Genomic DNA, 22,929 nt, shown 5'->3' with positions numbered 1-22,929 from the left:
TATTTAAAAAAAAAAAAGATGAGAGAAATATTTGTAATGAATTTCTACATCATGCGCTCTGAATATTATCACATAAGTTATTAAGTTAAAAAAAAAAAAATCAACTTTCAAAAGCCCCGGGATAACGGATTAAAACCCATTATCATGTTTTCTTATCTTTGTTTTTCTGATTCTTAATTATTTAATTCTATTATTTGTGTTTTGAGTGAGAAGAAAGAAGGATTTCGATTTATAAAGATTAAAAATATGATAATAATTAATTTTTTACTTCTTCATTTCTTTTTTTTTTTATTTTTTTTTTCTCATCCTCGCTGCTTGCTCCCAAGAGAATGATTTTTATCATCCTTGCTGCTTTTGCTCCCAAGAGAACGACGAATCAACAACCTTTAACAAGCCATATCATAGTACGGAGCACACCATCTCGACAGCCAAATGGAATTCATTATCAAATTGAAAAAATTTAAAAATTTAATAACTAAATAAAAATTCAGAAAGAAATTAAAAATTTTCTAAATAATTCAAAATTTCTGATGTGATTATTTTTTTTTTTTGGTAAGCTATTAATCATTTCTTTTTTTAATAGGTAGCGCTAATAAAGTTCCTTTGGGGTTTGAACTTGCACCACCAGCAGGCGTACACGATAACACGATAGAGAATGAACAAAGGGCACTACAGCACAACGGAGAATGAACAAGCCCTATTAGTGACTCATGTCCGAAACATGTCACAGCCTCACGGAAAGCCCTATGACCTTGTTAGTTGGGATGTAATATCCTAGTTTCTCCTGAACTGACCTTCTGTGCCCGAGATTCATTCAACTATTTTCCATTGGACTTAGAACAATACACATATTTACCAAAAAAACCAAAAGAATCATACACATAAGAAACAAAGATGCCCATATGCCTGGTAGGTTGGGGTGAGCAAAGAACTCAGGTGCTTGAATCCGCTCATCAGCCTTATAACATATACGCACAAATATACGAAGGAAACTGGCGCACAAACTGGCTTACAGTATACCCTCCAGCATGGAACCATCCTGTTGAACAGAGAACGCAGGTCCAGTTAATTAAGAGATTCAGCATATCCACAGAAGCTTTCCCAAGAACACCATATTTTCCTAATCTCAGGCATCCATCCTCATGGTTCTGTCCATAAGCTTATATATGTGGATTCAAACATGTGAGTTGCAAGATCACAGCAAACCATCGAGCCAAAACTCGAAGTGCATGCAACGAGGCACCAAGGTCTTCAATCACAACTCACCAAAAAAAATTTCAAATCACAAATTCATTTCATGCGTGGTAACTTAAATTCTGGAATTCTGTACTCAAAACCACAATGTTTCAAGCCTTCAGCGTCATTGGAAACTGACGTACATGATCTGAAAATTGGATATATCATAATCCATATGCACACATCATGCGTCCTGATCAAATTCTATTGATTGATGTCACCTCTTCCTGCAACAAACTAGAACATGACCAAAAGGTCTCGCATAGCTGTGACTATGGTACAAATGTATGATCAATTCATCGAACGAACCAACTCAATTGCAATTAGACCACAGGTATGCTTTTGAGCCTATATTCCAATCATGATATAAATATCCTTCCAAAGTATAACAGGAAATGGAGTCTACAAGCTCCTGTAGTCTATAACAGTCACTTCATCCTCTGGGGCGTCAAGGTCTTGGTAACTGCAACAAGAAGACAAAATCAGATGCATGCATGCAGAATAAAGCAGGTATTCAAATAGCGCACATATGCGCGGAAAAATGCTTGCAAAGTATATGATGCTGAAATAAATACTACAACAGCATCATAGTTATAGAAGCAGGGGAATATTAAAGAATGGTTCAAACTACATGATTGCTGTTATTCAGGAATACGAAAGCATCTTAGTATTTTAGAAACATCACCATCATCTATGTTCAATTAAGTACCAAAATAAATAACTGAATACATTATGACAAAAATACAATAATATAATTATGTTAAGATAAATCAGTAACCAGAATTAAGAGTAATTGCTGCATCTTATGAATGCAAAGCCAAAACATTAATAAACGATGCATACCTTAGTTTCAGGTAAGAACTTGCTGTTAAAAAATAGGGAGCAAAAGTATGCACTTGTACCAACTGGTACGGCATACCATGCTTCATACAAATATATACCCAGGTATAACCATAACCATCAAGTATTGACACAACTATTTGGTCAGCTTATAAAAATTAGTCCACCATGCTTTCCCACTAGGGCCCCTCCATTGTTAATTTAAGCGTTTTCACTTCCTTCTTGCAACTTCCGGACACAGAGGACCACATGGCATTTACAAATATTAAATTTGAATCAACTTCAAAATTGAACATGCTTTTGCAATATGTTGTCGACCTAATGACAACCCTCACCTTTTTATCCAGGCTTAAGACTGGCACCTGGCCAAACACAAACCATCTCAACCAAATATCAAAAATGAATAGACAGCAACGCAATACAAATATATGAACTTAAAAAAAGTAAGATATATACATGTAGTAGACCACGATTTGTAAACCAGTTACAACTGCCACTGATTATGAGAGAAAAGTTGCTTCCATGGAAAAATAGCTGGAAGTATTTAGAGTTCTCTTGCATAATTGCAACCAAACCTGTTTGCTGTCTGCTTTACCGATCCACATTAGCCAATCAATCTCAGGATTCCTCTGAAGCTATTGTAAGCTTTTTAAAGCCCCCCAGACAATTGTTTGTCTTCCATTCTTCTTACAAAAGTTTTCACAAATTCTAGTACTTTTCCTTAATTCTTCATTGCACATGCCCATACCATCTCACTTAGCCCTCAATTGATGCAGCTCCCACAATATGCTCGTTCATCCCTTGTACAATATATTCATTCTAGATTTATGACACAACAAATTCATCGTTCTGACTTTTTGTTACATTATTGTGCCTTTTTAGACCCTCTTTATTGATCAACATCCTGAACCGGACAATATTGTGGATCTCATTGCCATTTTATAGAATCTCTCCCAGAACTACGAAGGTATATATCAATTATACAATGCCAGAAAGCACCTTCTCCACTTCAATTTATTGCATCCATCTTCATCAAACATTCTTTCTGCATAATAGTCCTAGCTAAAAAACAAACAAACAAACACCATCATGATTTTTGTCCATCAATTTTGACTTGGTCTTCAATTTCATTTTCATTTTCACTACAATTACATCCCATAGTACTGATTTTTAAACCCGTGTTCAAAGACTTCCCTTCAAAAATCCAATTAGCATCTATCCTTGTCCTCTTCTCATTAAGCAGCACCATATCATCTACAAATAGCATACACAATGGTTCATCCTCCCAAATATTAGTAGTAAATCCATCTGTAACTAGTGCCAACATATATGGGCTTAAAGCTGATCCATGGTATAAGACCACAACAGAAATTACACCAGTTGCATCACTGTTACTTCTAGCACTCCTTAATCCTTATCGCTCCTATCATTAATTATCATACACTCCTTATTGCTAACACTCCTCATTGCTCCTATCATACATACATACATACATATATATTTATATGCATGCATATACAGTTGAAATTATTAAGACATATTTATTGTTTATGCACATCTCTTTGAGAGACCACCAAATTTCATTTCTTGGTACCCCATAATAAGCTCTCGTCTGAGTTATCGAAGACCATGAGACAAGCCCATGTCTTTTTCCGATATTTTTTCGGTAATGTTTAATAACCATGTCGAGTGTTGAAATGTCCAACAAAGTCTGTTTGCTCCAATCTTCCCAAATAAAGTATTGTTCCAACTTTCAACCTTCAGAATATTATTTCTAAGTTCTGCAACATGCAGGAAAGCAACAGATGATGGCCTAGAAAGATAACTTAAGCAGACCTGATGAATACAAGTCTTCATATAAATCCTTATTATTCTAGAAACCAACTTTCAATAAAGCCTACAAAGATTTCCTTCTTTAGAAAGTCGAAATAAGATATTGCTAGACCTGTTCACTTGAAAATTTAACATGATCTATTTCACATTAGTACAACTACTATCTAAATTAATACCATCAAAGATGCTTTTGTGTTGGGCCTGGAAGAAACAAAATAAACGAGGAAAAGATAAATGGTCTTTACATCCACCCTTTCTTGTCAATACTTTCAAAATACAATCATACAGTCTACAAACATATGGCAAGAAATGGATGCACCACAGAGGTTATATTCTTTTGTCTATGTGGAGCTGACTACCCTATCAAAAACCACAACAAAATCTAATAATCTTAGCTGGAAGTTCCCATATCTATTAATTAGTCTTGGAACCTTTACTAAAAATAGTTATTGCTACCACATCCACACGCATTCTCGGCAGGGATTGCCCAACTGACCCAAACCAAGCAGTTCTGCCCACACTGAACTAAACCAAGCAGTACACCCTCTACTACCAGTTCGGCAAACCTTGTTTCTTGTGATTGACTACCACAAGTTGCAGTCCTGCAAAAGTTAGAAGCTCATTTGTCTAGGGTAAAAATGGGAAATGCATCTTATATCATTATGAACCCATCCCAAGCCTCGATATGTGGTTAATTACAAGTATAGAATCAAATGCAGGCTATTATATTTTTATTAAGCAGCACTAACCTCCGAATACGACGAGGATCATGTCGAAATGCTGGAGGTACAGCAAGAATTGGTGCTGACCCAGGACCAAGCCTTCCTTTCCTACCACGAGGGCCACCATTTGCTTCAAATGAAGATGGACCACCCTGCTCTCTCAACATACGCATGGCAACTTCTGGTGGGGCAGGAACAAAAGGTCCCAATGGACTACAAAAGATATTGGATGATAAGTGTGAAGAAAACATTGGGTCGGTACACAGGGAACTCCACAAACTCTTTACTTACCCAGCACCAGGTACAGGCATCAATACTGGTGGAGGAGGGGGCATATCTGCAGGAAAAGGACCTCCATGCAAACCTTGTCCACCAAATGCATCATACATTGTTTCATCATGATTCCCCCCTTCAGACCCACCATTTGCATCATGAGATGGTGAGTGATCAGTCCTATCATACCTATCGTCATTTCTATTAGCCCTGTCATGCTCCCTACGATTGCCACGTTCATCTCTAAGACGGTTATCTGAAAGCAGCCTGTATCTTGGTGCCTTGACCTTCTGCAAAAAAGTGCAGTAATACAGCAAGGATAAGTGCCCCGGCACAGACAATTACAAGAAACAGATATTTGGTACACTCCATGCATGAGCATGTTATAGCTGTAAGCATTATTCCTTTTAATGTACATGTATGTGCATACAGGCCACAAAGAGGAAATAAATAAAGAACAAAGTATAACCACAGATAATTCGATGAATTATATTTCAGAAGGCCATGAAAATAAAAAAGAAAAAACAAAGAAAAATACAGACTAAAACTGCAAACACCAAATTGGATTATTGAGAGAGAGAGAGAGAGAGAGAGAGAGAACAAAACCAGAGAAATATACATAAGCCTTAAGTTTCAACAAGTGACATGATATAGGTCAGCTTTTTACCAAATGATGAAATTCCACAAGCAATACAACAATTTTTTCTCTTAATAAAACGACAATGTTCTGCACAAATTGACAGTTTACAACAAAAGAAAGAAAGTGGCATTTAATAACAAGGGACAGCAAAACAATCAGAATGAGACAGACCAGGGGTTGCAAAAAGGTATTAAATATCAAAATTCATAATTATCAAATAGAATGCTTTAGATCAAGGTTTTACATTCCAGCGGGACGAGGGGTATCCCGGCCATCCCATCTCGTTCCTATAAGAAAATGGGACCAAGGACAGGGTCGGGACTCTGAAACCCATCTAGACAGAGAGAGAAGAAGAAAAAGGAAAGAAAAAAAAATGTAGAAAAGTGAAAGGAAAAAAAGAAGAAAACTGAAAGAAAGAAAGAAAGAAAAAGAGAAGAAAACGAAAGGAGGCAAGAAGAAAAAGGGAAAAAGAAAGAAAGAGACAAGGAAAGAAAGAAAAAGCAAAAGAAAAAGAAAGAAGAAAAGAAAGAAAGAAAAGAATTAGGAGAGAGAGAGATGGAAGATATCTACTAGATCACATGATCAGGTCTGTTGTCGAAACAGGACGGGACAACGGAACATCCCGTTCCATGGGGAAAACGAGACACCTCCATCCCACGGGATTTAAAACCTCGCTTTAGAGTTTAGATATACATCCCTTCTCCCTAACGCTTGATAACAGCTGTCAGTTGTTGTCAGAACACACACTTCTAAATGCTGTTCCGAGTGCGCAGACATTTTAAGTCCATCATATACCATAAGTTGCTACTTCAGAAATGTAAAAATTTTGCTTCTCCATAGTGTCTGGTAATTTTCATATTGCACTACTGAGGTCTCTAAACTCCAAATACAGCAAACTCAGACAGCTTGTGCACAGTCAATACAAAGAAACATAAAAATGTTCAAACAGCTCAAATTTTGATTATAATATCATGAATCTAAATATGTTAGAAATAAATATAAGATATGTCAAAAAAAAAAAAAAGTCATCAACCATTTCTTGCTGTTTGTCCCAAAAGAAAACATGTAACTAGAACAACTAGAGGAAGAAGATATATTTGAAAATTTTGCACCCAACCAGATGCACCAGAAGCAAGTTAGGTTGCAAATGTAACATGCTGTTACCAGCACCTTGGAGGCATCTTAAGTATTTTTGACCATTGCGGCTCAGCTAAACAAAATGCAAGCACCTCCCTAGTAACTGTATAAGGAATGAAGTACATGCTTGTTTGCGGAAAGCAATGTTACTCACAAAAGGAGTCCTACCAGTGCAGATTGCTGCATGACGGGCGTTCCACCAGGCGCATTTGGATCACTGCATTGGACAAAGAAACAAATGACTTTAGCATATTGTTCTTATAGAATCGGATCATAATTTTCTAGTTTTGTTACAGGATGCTATCCGTTAACATACTTCATATAATTTTGAAAATACAGATCTTCCCGAACTTTTGAGGTCAGCTCCATCACAAGGTCAGGGTGTTTGAGTCTAAGATGTTTATGAACAAACTCAGCAGCATGGAAAAGCTTTGTGCAGCCCTTGGCTCCACAACCATACTTCCAACCATATTTTTCATCTCTTATTTTCCGCACATAAGGATCTAGAGCCTCGACTGCTGCTGCATCAATTTTATCCTTGGCTGTCAAAATTTCTAGGGGATCCTGACCTTGCAGTCTCTTCTGCCAGAATGCATCAAGTTTCTTCTCCCAATCAGCTCCACTCGTATTAGATCCATCAAAGCTCTTACTGTCAGCTCTCACATGCCGAAGGCCCTTGGCCTCATTTATCTCAGACATGCCGTAGTAATCTACGCCATGGATGCGCCACAAATAAGTGATTAGGGTATCCAACAGCTCAACACCCTCAAGACCCTTGACAGTAGTCAATCCTCGTATTATTATAATTGGCCCCATAGATCCACCATGGGATTTCTCTCCATCCAGTTTATCATGATCACTACTGGACAGAACATTGTCCTCGATACCCTTCTCTGTGTCAAGTTTATGGACAAGTGCCTGAGCTTGTTCTATGTCAACTTGAATTCTTCGAAGTTCAGAACTAACTGGGTGGGCTTTGGGAGCTGCTGAAAGCGGATTGTTTTCTTTTGCTGGGCCCCTACCATGCCTCCTCCTTTTGCCACTAGAGTCCATTTCATCCTCAGAGTTTGGATCGCTACCATTTCCAGATTGGGTTACTACTGCAGCTGTTGCACCTGGACCCCTGCATGCACAAGGAGATAAGCAGAAAACGGTCAAACCAAGAAACTAAATGTGCAACCAAAACCTAGGACTGCAGAGAAACATCTTACAGGTCAAGCGTTCCACTCTGCAAATCAAGCAAGAATTCCTTCGCAATAGATCTTGCATGTTCATTCCGCCTGCAGAAATAACATGAAAGATTGCATAAATAAAATAGAATGCAGTAATGACTGATGATACAAGTTAGCATACAGAATATAGCATGGGTACAACCAAGCAAAGAATGTGCAAGAGCACATACAAAAGAAAGGGGTAGAGATGATTTAGTAGGACTTTAACTATATCATCTTCCAACGAACAATGAATGCTCCAATTACTAGATTAAATCTCAGACATGCATGCCAACAACTAACCTTTCAATAACGGACACCAAGTTGGTCGGATGATATTTGTCCTTCAGCCTACACCCAAATAAGTCAAGACACATTAAGTAATACTACTTCAAAAGACGTTCAAATTGAAAACATGAGCCCGATAGATAGAAATCTGCAACCATAACTAGGGGAAAAAATATTATGAATAAAAGTAACAGTACCATTCTTCCTCCTTGTGAGTGTCGAAATAAGTACGTTTCTGAGTAGAAATGTACTCTGATCTGTACTCTTCGTACCTACACAATCACAGCAAAGCTTGAGTATATAATTAATAAAAATAATATTTCTTTACATCATCAGACTACTAATAAAAATAATGCCTTCCTTACATCATCAGACTACTTGGAACAATAGCCAATCCCATCAAAAAACTAAATAAAACAATTAAGAGTGTACAAATCCAAATGCTCATATTAAATTTTTAGATAATAACAGCCATGCTCTATTTTATATACCTGCGCTCAGCTTCAGCTGGTAAAATATCATCTTCAAGCTCTTGGATGAACTGCTTGTAGGACATCAAGCCTTCCCTGGAAGAAACCGTAATAAATAATGTTACTCATTAAGAATATATTGATTATAATGCACCCCAGTTGAGTTCGAAAACATGCAAAACGAACTCCTGATGAATTCCAACTTTCAACCAAATTCAAATGGCAGGGCCAAATAACCTCCACAAGCCAAACATGGAAATTAGATAGAAAATGGAAAAATAACAACAACAAATTTGACAGAAGTGCATGTATAATCCTTGAATAGAATTTAATATAAAAGATCATAAATCTCTAAACAGAGCTCATGCCACATGGAATTTGAAGAAGTCCAGCACAATAAAAAGAGTTCTATACAAGTAAACCAAGATCCCAATTGCTAATGTGATATTGGGTAAAAAAATCATGAATAAGCTAAAAGTGATATTTAGATCCAAACGTATGAAAAGAGATGGAAACAAGTTCTAGGACATCTAGAGGCTCTAAATGACTCTAAGCACATTCGATATCACAGCAACAAGGTATCAAAGGAGAGGAATGCTAATTTTGAGACAGGTTCAAAGAAGATGGAGAGCAATACCAGCAGCAGGCCTGTCCAGCAAAAATGATGAAGGAAGAACAGAGAAAACAAAGAACAAGAATAAAAAATGAGGTGGCAGAAGATTAAAAGAAGAGGATGAAAAGGATCAAATCATTTCCAGAGTAAAATTCAGGGTTTGATTAGCAAAGATATATCTGATGCTGAAGCAGTTAGATGTTGCCTTAAAGAGCATGCATTGGATCACCGATTGCCATTGATCCACGTCCACCAACCTCACAAACACCCAAAGATTATCCTATCTCAAACACCCAACTTTTGTGAAGAACACAAACTTGAGTTCAGTGACCACTTTGATGAGTCTAGCCATCCCAAGCATGATCCAAGAATCACTTCCGCAAGGGTTGGATCTTTTCACTCTTATCATGAATTCTCTAAAACTTGCTCGTCTTCTTCAGGCTTCAAGAACATCAATACAATCTTCCTTCCATTATAACAAAAGGCAAAAGTGGTGGTTATGACTTCTTGCACCCAACTGATAAACCATATAGCCATGGTTGTCTGAAGAGGATGTGAACAGCAAACATAAAATAAGCATCATAAAACATTTCAATTTAAATAATTTTCTGAACAGGAAACTAGACCATGCACCTATGCCTAGCCCCCATCTTTTGAATGTTGCCGAACAACATAATTAAATAGGTTGGCCTCAAAAATCAAAGATCCAGTATTTGATCAGGTTTCTGAACCTTCCGTATCACCCTCTCTCTCTCTCTCTCTCTGTGCTACACATGTGACCTTTGTCACGATAAAATCTTTGGAGGATAAACCAATATAGACTATAGATTATTTGCATTTTCAGAATTTATGATTTATGAATAGTTTTGCTATGGCATTTCTAGATGGACAGAAAACATAGGAGAAGAATGGAGAGTGATGATAAAAGGTACCAGGAACGATAGAGAGGATTAGAAATAATTTTCCAAAGGAAAAATAATTTTACCATTAATTGCAAAATGTTCTCTTATGGGGTGAAAAGATATGCCCTCCAAAAGCTTGCTCTTGGAAATATAGTAGCATCCAGATTTTTCACATCCACCAAGCTGATGGACTGTGCTCATCCGCTTCAAAGAAGGCTTATACATTCAAGTTGATTCAACTTTCTGCTTTTCAGGGTAAAAAGATGCCAAAAAAAGGGTTGGGGGGGTGGAGGGGGAGCAAAAAAGGGATAGAATAGAAGCAGCCAAAAAAACAAGAGTCCCATACTTATTGCCTCTTTTATACAACAATAAATTTATTAAAGAATTGGTTGCAATCAGAAAGTATGATCCTAAACAGAGGGGAACGGAGGAAAAGGATTCATATAGGTAAACTTGGAGAACCAAAAGTTGATAAACCAATATATTTAATGACAAAGAAAAATTTGACGGATGGACACTTTTAACAATCCATGTATGAAGGTCAAGATGCATATAAAGTTTCAGACTAAACGGAAGTTCTTTTGTTCGTAGAAAAATATAATGAAACACTATTTTAACAATCTTGCTATCTGATAAAATAATTACTTAATCAGCACGGTTCTTAGTTACTACTTCTTTGGCAAGTGTCTTTAGAAAATGTTTTATAGATTTATTGGATAGAATGAAGAGAAGCCAAAAAGAAGAGTCTTATACAATGTTTGCTATACCGTGCTGAACCGGCCAGTACACCCCGTCTCGTACCGGACCGACGGAGAACCGGCATGATTCGACCTGTAAAATCGGTACACCGGCGATACCGAAGAAAAAAGAACAGAAAGTGAGAAAGAGAAAGAGAGAGGAGGAGAGGGAGGGAGGTGGGAGCCGCCGGAGGCCGATGGTGGCCGGCTGCGGCCGTCGGAGGGCTTCCAAATCCCGTATCACCCGATAGGACTTTCAAGAGAGCAAGAAAGAGAGAGAGAGCGTTCGGAGGGGGGACGGAGAACCTACCGGACAGATGGTGCCTCCATTGCGAGGCTTCCGGTGGCCGGCGAGCCGACACCGATGGCCTGAGGACGGTCGAGCGGGCGGAGCCCCTCTACGGCTCCACCCCCTTCTTTTTCGAAACAGATGACGTCTGTTTCAATTTTTTATTTTATTTTAAACTTATGAAGTCGGCAACTAGGTTACTGACTTAAGAATTTTTTTTTTTAAAAAAAATCATTTGCCGACAAATCGTTTGCCGACTTCACTTAAAACCATGTTTTTTAAAAAAATTTGCGAAACAGGGGCGATGCCCCTGTTTCACGCCTGTGGGCCCGCGCGCGTGGACTGCACCCTCCGGCGGCCACGGTGGCCAGTCGGAGGCCGTCCAGCGGCCCCGCCGGCTCCTTCCCCTCCCTCTTTTTTTTTTCTTCCTCTTTCTCTCTCTCTATTAATCTCTTTTTTTTCTTCTGATTTGGGTCGTCGGTTCGGTATGGTATGAAACCATACCGAACCATACCGCCAGCCGGCCGAAACGGCCGACGGTACCGGTTCAGCATACCTTGGTCTTATATTTACCGCCTCTTTCATAGATCATTAAAATTTATAAAAAGAAAGTTTGGTTGCAAGGTAAAACTTGGAGGAACAAAAAGTTGATACACCAATGCTAATTAATAAATGCTTTTAATAATCCACGTATGAATGTCAAGAGGCATATTAAGGTGAAGACTCGATAGAAGTGTGTTTTTTTTTTTTTTGTAGAAAACATAATGTGACACTATCTTAACATAATCTTGCTAAATGATCAAACAGTGACTTAACCAACATACTTAATAGTTAATAACTCTAGGCACATCATTTTAAATGGCATAGATATGTCAGAGCAATAATAAGACTAGGCAGGGGAGAGTCAATCACGTCCTTTCTTCAGCGTATAGACTAACCAAAACTGTAGACCAACAAAGACCTTACATGCTAAGATAATCATGAAACAAATGTGTATGCAAAGCAGTTTCAAAAGAAAACTATCCAATGCATCAATAACAAGGAAAAAGAACATCAATTTAAACAAATAACTAAGATATTAAACAACTAGCAGAAAGAAGGAAAGGGGGAAACGTTAATCAGATCCGTCATACTGGACCATGACAGAAGCTGAAACAGGTTTCACAATATAAGACATGGCATGTTACAAACCTTTGAATGACCTCTGCTCCATCACCAAAACCACCACGTCCTGAATCAGGCCAATCTGAAGATTATTTTATTTAGGAAGGAAAAAGATGAGAATGAGAAATTATTCAAGATAAGCAGAAATAACAAGAGAAATGCTGATGATGATCCCTAATACAGAACATTTCTCAAGCTTAAAATAGATATTCAATTATTCTAATCTATAATTTATAAGCTTGCAAAGGAACTTTTACCAGCATTACAGTAAATAATTGAACTGATGATACCTTTCCAATAAAGAGGGTCAAAAGAGTGAGCGATGGAAGGTAACAAAACCAATAAAAAAGTAAGAACAAATATTTCCTGGATGAACAATTCAACAGTCCAAAACCCTAAGTGCGAAAAAAGAAAGGAAGGAAAATAATTAATATAGTTCATGGGTTCCCTCCTAATACAGGAGTTCCATCAGCTTCAGATTTAAATAACAAAGGCATGCTACACTATGCATGAATGTATAACTTATCTTTTACCATTTACTTGACTAAATGATTAATAATTATATTTCAAACCATTAACGATCTGTATACCTTAGCAACCAATTCAGCTTCAAAACAGTAATTCCAAAATTTTGGAGTTGGTGGGTTCCTGTGCAACTGTCCAAACATAGTAACTCTAGAAGAAAAATGATGTTCAAAAAGAAAAACATACCAATAGTAACTTCAGCATTTTTAAATCCAAAATACAAATGCTGTAAACAGACATAACATATCACATCCAAAATTACAATATTCATTATTTATCCTTTTCAATGCTCCAGCTAAGAGATCACAGATTCACAAGAAGAGTAGTTTACAAAGAAAGCAGTAGCCTATTGATGAAATGAACTTAATGGATTGTCAGACTGATCATATTTAATTTTCTAGGAAATTTAAATATTTATATAGCCCTAACCTCCCCAAGTAAAATATAAGTTATCAGTAAACACAAGCAAAGCTGAATGGCGCCTGAAAAGTTCAAAAGATGATTGAAAAGGGAAATTTGAGAATCTGATATGGGAGGGGGAAGAAAAAAATGAAGGCTCTTTAGATCACCAATCATGCCATGTCTTTTTTTATCTTTTTTAACTTAAATACAGAATGTCATAGAAACCTGCGAGGCAAGACAAGCAGCCACATCTGAGTAAACATATTTATCTTAACAAAAGAAATTACAATTCCATGATGCAATAGCATCAAAATCTTAGCAGCAATCCAAGAGAGGGAAAGGGAGAATGAATAACAATTATTGGTACTTGGTAGAAAACATAAACAAAGTACATCAATAGTCAAAAATCTTACCTTATGGGCTTGTAATTTCTTTTTAGAGTTGATCAAAAAAAGTTGGTGGATAACATACAATTTGTCAAGTTAATAGCAACAATAATGCAGTTATAGAACTTCTATGAGAAGAAAAATGAGTTTGATTGATGAGATCTCATCCTTTTAAAATGTGTATATTGCATCTTTAAAACTCAATCATTTTTTATGAGGATCTTATTTCTAAGACCTGTTCTATTTGCAGATTTTTAAGAATGTTTGAGTTTCCTATCACCTGATCCCTTCTAATGAAGGTGGTGGGATTCTAGTGTTTGGCTAATGTTCTTTTCCCACTTGCTCCTTCGGCTTTCTTACATCTTGCATGTATTGTTCATTACAACAGTTTTCATCTCAGCCAAGATATAGGTTTTATCATATGGTTTTCATCTCAGAAAAGACACAGGTTTTGTCATATGGTTTTCATCTTGTCCAAGATATCAGTTTGTATCATTATTGGGCAGTCACCAATATGATAAAACCTATATCTCGGCCCATACTATATTGGCCGTTATAAACCAATACATTCTATGTATCAGCTGCTGTGATATCAAAGTACCGGTTGAGATATCCTAATAGGATATACCTTTTTAGAATCCTAAACTTGTATCTTAGTTTATTACACATTCAGATTATAGTCTTAAGATGTAGGTGTTAATCAGGGTTTACTATATTAATTAGGATCCAGAAATCTCAATCCCTATAACACTAGCCGAGATCTTGGAAATCTCACTTCTTTCTTATTTCTTCAATTTCCTATTTAAGTCAACATAAACCAAGAAATGTGGTCCATCTCGGTATCAGACAGCTTCTAGCATGGCTGAAACCTAGTAACTAAAAACCTTGACTACAATGCAAGGTGCAAATTGTTGATTCTAGGGTACGACAATATCAAAGAGGATATATCAAACTCGCATATCCAATGACTCGTGGTATTTGCAATGTCTTCCTAGTTATATTGTCGTGAATCTTTTAGATAAACCTCTTAAAGAATTGGAAGGCCTAGTATATTGTGATGTGATTTGATCAAAAATTTCATTTCACGGATTTGGATCCATCCCCTAGCAAGGTTGTGAGAGCTTAAACAAGGAAAGCATATGATAACCCATGCAGACATTTGTTCAATTCCACATCAGGTAAACTTTGGAAAGCTCTTAGATGCTTAAGCAAGGCCAAAGAACCTAACTGATAATTTGGGCTCACGCTTTTTCGGATGAGGTACTATTTTACTACATCACCTTGGTAAATGTTCGCCCTTCTCGTCATTTTTTAGCTGCATTTGGATGGGAAATATGTTAGCTTAGAGTAAATTGGTTGACTTGCTTTCCTAACCCACCTTACTTCAAAATAAACTTGTTTATCATATAGAGTGCAATAGTTTACTCCGAGTTTGACGGAAAAGTAACAATACAAACTTCTACAACATGCACATTCTGTCCTTGAAATAAATTGGTGGTTCTTTTAGCATTTGGCCAGTTATAATGGAATAAGTGGGTTAAAGGAGACTGTAATTCCATTTAACTCACATTCAACCTGCAATCAAATGCAGCCTTGATGTATATTTTAACAACCACTAATACATGCATTAACAGCAACTCTGTCTGGACACCGTGAGTGGCCTGGGAAGAGAATGATAACTGGAGAATTAGAATGTAAGAGGAAAATAATGACAGTTAAGATGATGGAACAAAGCTAAAGGGAAAGAGTGGTGGATGAGATGAAAAGCAGGGCAAGGGAGCAGTGGAGCAAGGGAGCAGTGGAATCTAAAGTTGCATGTAATTTGAAGAGGCACTGAAGGCGATGTTCAGACAATCCACACATTCAGTAATGCCTTGTTCTGCTTGATTCTTTCTTTTACATTTCAAATATGGTGTATCAGAAAACCACATTCAGGTTGTGAACAGCTAGTGGACGGAACCGTGTCGATAATCACCTGATAGACGATTCATGTAACGGCCATGAGGCCTTTCATCGGCATACCCACCTCTGCCTCGATCATACCCTCCACCATAATCATAGCCGTACCTACAAGCATAAGCAGGGTATCAGCAACAGAAAACAATCTTTCATGATGATATCGATAACAAGAACGAATCTTCATACACAAAATTGACGATTTAAGAACCAATTTATGCCCACCTTCTATCGTCTGATCCATAGCCTCCTCTAGGACTACCCCGACGCCGGTCGTATCCACCGTCCTCCCTCCGAGACCGCTTAAAGGGCCCAGGCGGAGGGGACCGGCGGGGAGGAGAGTGCCTGCGGTGACCGAAAGGCGGCGGGCTGGGGCTGCTCCGCCTCCGATACTCCCGATCCCTCTCCCCCCTCGAAGGCCCGAGCGGCGGAGGCGGCGGGAGCGGAGGCGACCGGTTCCTGACGTCGTGGTAATCGTCCCGCCGGTTCGGAGGCCGGTCGTCCCTCTCGTCCCTCCTCTCCCTCGAATCCCTGTCCCTTCTTCTCGGGGGGGGCGGCGGCGGTGGTGGAGATCCATCGGTCGGGCTCTCTCGGCTCTCCAGCGGGCGGTCCCGGCGGCGATCTAGGGCTTCGGCAGGCATGTCGATCACCTCCGCCATGGGGAAAGAGATCGAAGTCTCGGGAAACCCAATATATCGACAAGAAACCCTAGAAATCGGATAGAACACGGCGAAGCTCCGAGAGTCGATAGGGAGAATATAAGAGTCGAGCGGCGATGAGAGATGAGGGAGAGGATGAGATCGGGGGAAGAAAGGTGATTATGGCCTTTTTTTTGTCTGTTAAATAGACGAGGCCGCGACAAGCCGGTTCAATTCACAGGGAACCGTTGGATACGTGGATCTGATCAAGAGGTCCATCGTGCGGTTTGTGGGCATTCACAGGTTCGCAGGAACCTGCGACCTAAACCGCCTCCGTAGGCGAGAAGGCGTGTAACATGAGGGTTCATGGATCGAGCGGCAGGCGCCGCGTGATCGTGAAAGGTTGTTTATCTACGGATGATTATTTTGACTGCAGAGCGATCATGTAAAGCCTAATGACAGATGAGACGATAAAATTATCTCAAAGTCCCTGAGATGAATCGAATATTTTTTGAAAAAAAAAAAATTTCTTTTTTGCTCCACCAACGTTTTGTAATCCTCCTCCCTCCATCCTAAAAAAAAGAACCATCATTTCTTTCTCTAAAATTTAAAGTCACTAATACTAATATTTTATTATTATTGAATATGGTTGAGTTGCTCGCTTTGACAGTGAATCCTTGTTTTTTTCGTTATAATGATAATAATGACATGAATCCTCATGACTTTTACAAAAAAAAAAATAGAAAGAGAAAAATATTAGTGCTTGAACAAATCACAAAAGATAGAAAAACTTTTTTTATATATATAGACTGAGACTCATATTAAATCTTATCATTTACTAAATAAAGATGATATAAATGATTTCAATTTCCTTTCCTCTTCTTAATCAGAGGTTTTTTGAGTATTATGATGGCATTTCTAAAAAAAGAAGAATTATAAAGTAATCATCATAGCGTATGATATTATACATATATCTCAGTTTTTATGATAAAAATTTTTCAGCATATTATCATTTGGCCTATGAGATATTGCCAATAGCCTAATCATCGTCAAAAGAACATATTGGTGTTAAAGAGAACAGCAGATAACGAAAGTTTAGTATATTTCTTTCATACTCTTACTCTATTTTTAACTCATTTGATGGGATTTTTTACCCTATTACCATTGTTTTTAAAATAATTTATCGAAATAATATTCTTTAAAAAGAATTTACCAAATTACTGCTTCAAAAAAAATCATTCTATGATAGAGCGACTTTAGGTGCCATCTGGAGCCATATGAGAGTATGAGTCAGCTAACAAAATCAAGGAGTCAGCCAAAAAAAATCACCTTATGGAAGGATGACTTTCATAGTTGCCTTATCACATGGCGACCATATGAGTCACCCTCCCAGAAGGAGACTGTGAAAGTCGCCCTTCGGACTTTTAAGGGATTTAGGCAAAAAAAAAAAATCACCCCCTCCTCCCCACAGTTGTCTACAGGCGATCCCCTCCTCCCCACTACCGGCTCTCCACAGTTGGTCCCTCCTTCCCACTCCCAGCCCTCCACAGTCGATCCCTCCTTCCCACTCCCAACCCTCCACAATCCTCCCTCCACGGTCCCCCTCCTCCCCACACGATCTCCCTCTCAGTCCCTTCCTCCTCCCTACGCAATCTCTCCCTCTTGGTCCCCCCTCGTGCGATCCCCACTGCTCGATGCCCCCTCCTCCCCACATGATCTCTCCCTCAAGGTCCCCCCTCCTCACCACATGAATCCCATCGTCCATCTCGATCCCCAGTGCAAATGCCCCTATCGCTCCTCTCAGTCCTCGACGCAAACACCCCTGCCTCAGTCCCCTGCGACTGTCCCCCTCCTCTCTGGTGACCATCCCTGCTCTTGACGTGAGAACCTCGGTCCCCTCCTCCTCCCAGCGTACCTCCTCGTACTGCCGTCGGCACTCAAAAGTAATTTTTTTTATTTTTATAAATTATTTTTATATTTAAATTATAAATTTATTTTTATAATATTTATTTATAATTTTATAACGGAAGGTAATTTGTACAGAGGATAATTTGTTTGATTGGTTTGCCCAAAATCCCTTGGATTCGTGGCCCATTAAGTAAATTTTGCATTACATAGAACTTAGACCCATCTTTTGATCAATGTACATATTCTAAAACATCCGCACTTTTTTTTTGTACGAATGAGAGCATTATGTACATTGGTCAATTAATTATCTAGTTTTGACAGTTTGAGAATTATAATTAATTATATAGATAATTATGGTAATCAACCGATATGCAATAGAGATCGAAAAAAATTTTGGACAGTATTTTTCTTTAATTCTCCTCATATATTTTTCAGTTGTATGAGGAGAACTGAGAAAAAATACTGTCAAAATTTTTTTCAGCCCTTATTACACATCGGTTGATTACCATAATTACCTATAGAATTAATATAATTTCTAAATGAGATATGACCTAACTTTATCTAGTAGACAGCAATATGATGTATTTATTATGTAAGTCATTTGAAATATTAAGTACTTCCTCTTAGTGAACATCTGTTTATATGTTCATGCAGCTACTTCACACAATAATTTTCAATAAAATAGATCCAAGTCTTGTCATTGTTATCTTTCATTGGGATGGAAGCATCAGTCATAATGCTAACGGTGTATATTATGATGATGGAAGGATCCAGATGACCACGATAGATCGAAATGCAACATATTTAGAATTTGTGCGAGTCTGCTATACTGTCACCGGATGGAACCTCAATCACTATGAAATTTTTCTATTATATAGATTTCTGAGGCATACCGTTAGACAGTATTTGGCTGTACCTATTGAAGATGATCAGAACACTAACATCATTTTGAGCATCCCATCAGAGGGAATTTTTTGAGCTGTTAAAATTTTTATTGAGCCGACAGTCGTAGGAGTTTCAGATGGTGATGAACAGTATGTTAGTGTGTCTCAGACTGCATTTGCCCTACTTATCAGTCGGAGATGGATGGTTCTCTATTTGATGCAGCTCCAAAGGCTGATGAAGTTGGATATCAGTACGAAGGCATCCATATATGTACCATTGGTGGACCAGCAACATTCATAACTAGTAGTCCTCAGTACATGATAGGTACGGAGTCTGCATATCAATATTCATATAATACCATATTTGCTGATACGGGTGTCGGTCCTAGTTATGTGGTAGCTACCGTAGAGCATGTAGAGCATGATCCTGTATCACTTAATCAGCCACATACAACACATGTCGGACTAGAAGGATTGGGAACTATAATGACTGAGATAACTTTATCTGAAAATGAAGCTGCTGTTAGTTATGATCTAACTCTACTGATGATGAAGACGAAGATGATGATGCAAAGGCTGATGGCAGTGATAGTGGAGAATCTAGTGTAGAAAAAGATGTCCTACCACATGAGGCACCCTTTATTCCTGAATTCGAGCTAGTTGATACATTCGACGATGAGGCTGCATCCCATGGAGCTTTGCTGCCAAAACATCTATTATTTGATGGGAATGAAGAGCTAAAAAAAAGAATGATATTTGGATCGAAAGAACAAGTCTAACGTATCGTGAAATAATATGTCATTCATCCCCACCATCCTTTCAAAGTCATCGAGTCATATAGAGTTAAATGGAGCATCGTGTGTAAATAGTCTGATATTTGTAGTTGGCATCTCCGTACATTTTTTCGGATCAAGATGCAGCGATGGAAGATTACAGTATATAAAAGGCCACATATATACTTGAATACAGATGTGATGCGAGATCATCCATAGCTTGATGCACGTATGATTGCCGATGTCATTAGAGGATTAGTTAGAGCAGAGATATCCATATCTATATCAGCCTGTCAGGCTTATGTACATGATGCATGGCAGTGTGAGGCATCTTATAGAAAGACATGGATAGCTAAACATATTATTATGGGTGAGCTGTTTGGAGATTTAACAGAGTCCTATAATGCATTGGATCCTTGGCTAGCTATAGTTTATTGTGCCAATGAAGGGATCGTGGTAGATTTTGCAAAATTTCTTACAACAGATGTAAATACAGAGATGTTCCATCGAGTTTTTTGGACATTTGGTCCATGTATTTAGGGCTTCTAGTTTTGTCACTCACTGATTAGTATTGATACAACGCGTTTGTACAGTCGATATAAGGGTACTCTCATGATAACTGTGAGAAAAGATAGAAATGGAAGTATCTATCCTCTAGCATTTGTCATTTATGAAGGTGAGAACCGTAGTAGTTGGTCATGATATTTATGACGTTTGCACTGTTATGTGGCACGTGATCATATAGGGATTGACATAATTTCAGATCGGCATAAAAAAATATTAGTTGCTATTTTAGATCAATCTGTTGGATGGACAGCACCATATGAATGTCATAAATTATGTCTTCGACATATTGAGGCTAACTTAAATAGTCAATTTCTTGGTGCTACGTTTTTAGCTTATTTCCATCAAACTGCAAAGCAAAATCAATCCTGAAAGTTTAATCGAAGCATGCAATATATTGAGAAAACATGGCTCAGTTGTTTCCAATATCTCAAAACATATCTACTTGATGATCTAAGTAAATGGGTGCTGGTACATGATACAGGTGGATGCAGGTATGAAATAATGAATATCAATCTATCTGAAAGCTTCAATAAGGTGTTGAAGGGGGCTCGCTCATTGCCTATTACTATTCTTGTTCGTCTTTCCTTCGAATATTTATTGAAGTGGTTCAGTATTAGATCTGCAATTGCAACATAAAGAAGAGAGGCCGACAGAATATTCACAGATAAGATTAGACGAAAGTTAAATACACGGCAGCTGAAGTCTAGGGAGCATTGTGTGATTAAGTACAATAACCAATCAGATTTGTATGAGATTCGATTGAGGTGAAGGCATTACAGTCCCAACGAACCTAATTATACACACACAATCGACTTAGGGGCAGGCACATGCACATATAGAAAGTGATAGTTATTGTATTATCCATGCTCGCACTTGTTTGCTGTTTGTGCTAGCGAGAGCTTAGATTGGAAGCAGTTCGTTAATAACTGTTATACTATTGCATATTATGAGCAGTTATATGCATTTACCTTCCATCCTCCAAAGAGTCTACATTATTGATCTGAGTGGACTGCATCGAGACTGATACCACATTCATCCATAAAAAGACAAGAAAAAGGATGTCCACAGTTAAAGAAGATTCGTAATGATATGGATGTAATAGAGCATTAAAATATTGTACGGTGTGGATTATGCAAGAAAATAGGGCATAATCGATGTAGATATCCCCAACGACACTGATTTATCAGATTCAGGACATCCCATAGCAGTTTGATACCAGCCAAAGACTTCATCGTATTGATCGACAAAGAGAGCTCGTATTGATTGACGTATCAGACATGCAGAGTACATCGATATTTGGGATACACGTCGAGATCACATTGTTTATGGTGATCCCATTTTGAGAGGCCGTTCATATACCGATGATTATATGACTTAGTTTTTTAGCATTACAGTGCGAGTCATTGGACAGCCTCGGTATGCATTTCCCGGATACAAAGGCGAGAATTCTGCTGTGCGTCTTTTGGTAAGACTACGAAAATTAATTTATATTATTTATGTTATATTTTTATTTTATATTTTATAGTATATTGACTGCTTTATTTTTATTTTGTAGACTGATTCTATGTCGGATCTTATGTTGGACGCTCGTCGTGCTTTATCTACGATTGATGAGGACGAATGGATTCGGATACTGCGTGAGATAGAGAGAACAAGTTTCAAAACATTGGTGGCGATTGGTGTTGATCCATATAGCTGTGTGCCTTGGTATGGAGCTGCCGATGCGTCAGATATGAGATATACGCCATCACCATATGTTCCACATATGCCATCACCGCATATTCTGCAGATGTCATCACTAGATGCTGCACAGATGCCACCACCTTTTGATCCACAGATGACAGCACCTTCTTCTTCCTATATTCCTCTGATGACATCACCGGATACCAGTTGGCTACATGAATATGATACTTTCTTTTCAGGCCCATCCGTTTATCCAGATGAGAGGGTTGAGCGGATCGCTCAGTCCGTAGATGATCCGACAGCATCAGTTATTCCTGAGCAGCATGACCAGCAGACCTGTTCCACTGATATAGGGGAAGAGCCATCACAGCAGGAGCAGGAGCAGCCGTTGAGGACCTTCCTGAGAAGGTCCAAGCGACACGGGCATCACGACATCCTTGTGGGACTTAGTCTTTTTTAGATTTATACTTAATATTTTTGAAACTTTTATTGTACTATTTTTTGTATGCTTGATATTTTTATTTTATTTAATATTATTAAATATTAAATTTATTTTATATTATTTAATTTCAAATGATCGGATATTATGCTTTGTGGATATGGATACACATAGTCTAATGTGTCTCAGAACATTAGGAGAGAAAAAGTTATGCTAAAAGAACTATAAAAATTATAACATAAATAATAATAATATATTGGATAATTTAATTATGAGATGAATCGGATCGTACTAGTACATCTTGATCTGGTACGGACACGAACAGCTACGTACGGTGCGGTATAAGAAAAAAAATTAATTAATTTAAAATAGAGAAAGTAATTCAAATAATATTTTTTATTTAAATTAAAATT

The 22,929-nt window shown here is 38.0% G+C and overlaps 1 protein-coding gene across 2 annotated transcripts; it reads right to left on the bottom strand.

Annotated features, from left to right (window-relative positions):
* Positions 1 to 1,272: 1,272 nt before the first annotated feature.
* On the bottom strand, positions 1,273 to 16,435 carry LOC105050847 (serrate RNA effector molecule). Of its 2 annotated transcripts, none has more exons than XM_010931029.3 (12): positions 15,850 to 16,435; positions 15,644 to 15,735; positions 12,383 to 12,437; positions 8,672 to 8,746; positions 8,378 to 8,452; positions 8,196 to 8,243; positions 7,893 to 7,961; positions 6,998 to 7,804; positions 6,850 to 6,898; positions 4,923 to 5,194; positions 4,659 to 4,844; positions 1,273 to 1,699 (listed from the first exon to the last, which is right to left on the bottom strand). In XM_010931029.3, the coding sequence occupies exons 1-12, from the start codon at positions 16,281 to 16,283 to the stop codon at positions 1,639 to 1,641; spliced, it is 2,223 nt and encodes a 740-aa protein (XP_010929331.1). In that variant the 5' UTR covers positions 16,284 to 16,435; the 3' UTR covers positions 1,273 to 1,638. The 2 variants fall into 2 exon arrangements, 1 of the variants encoding a protein (XP_010929331.1); XR_833110.3 differs by having other exon boundaries at positions 1,399 to 1,699; positions 6,836 to 6,898; positions 15,850 to 16,434.
* Between the last annotated feature and the right edge of the window lie 6,494 nt (positions 16,436 to 22,929).

Source organism: Elaeis guineensis, chromosome 8, assembly GCF_000442705.2.
Source record: "Elaeis guineensis isolate ETL-2024a chromosome 8, EG11, whole genome shotgun sequence".
Taxonomy (NCBI): Eukaryota; Viridiplantae; Streptophyta; class Magnoliopsida; order Arecales; family Arecaceae; genus Elaeis; species Elaeis guineensis.
This window is presented reverse-complemented; position numbering and strand designations above follow the sequence as displayed.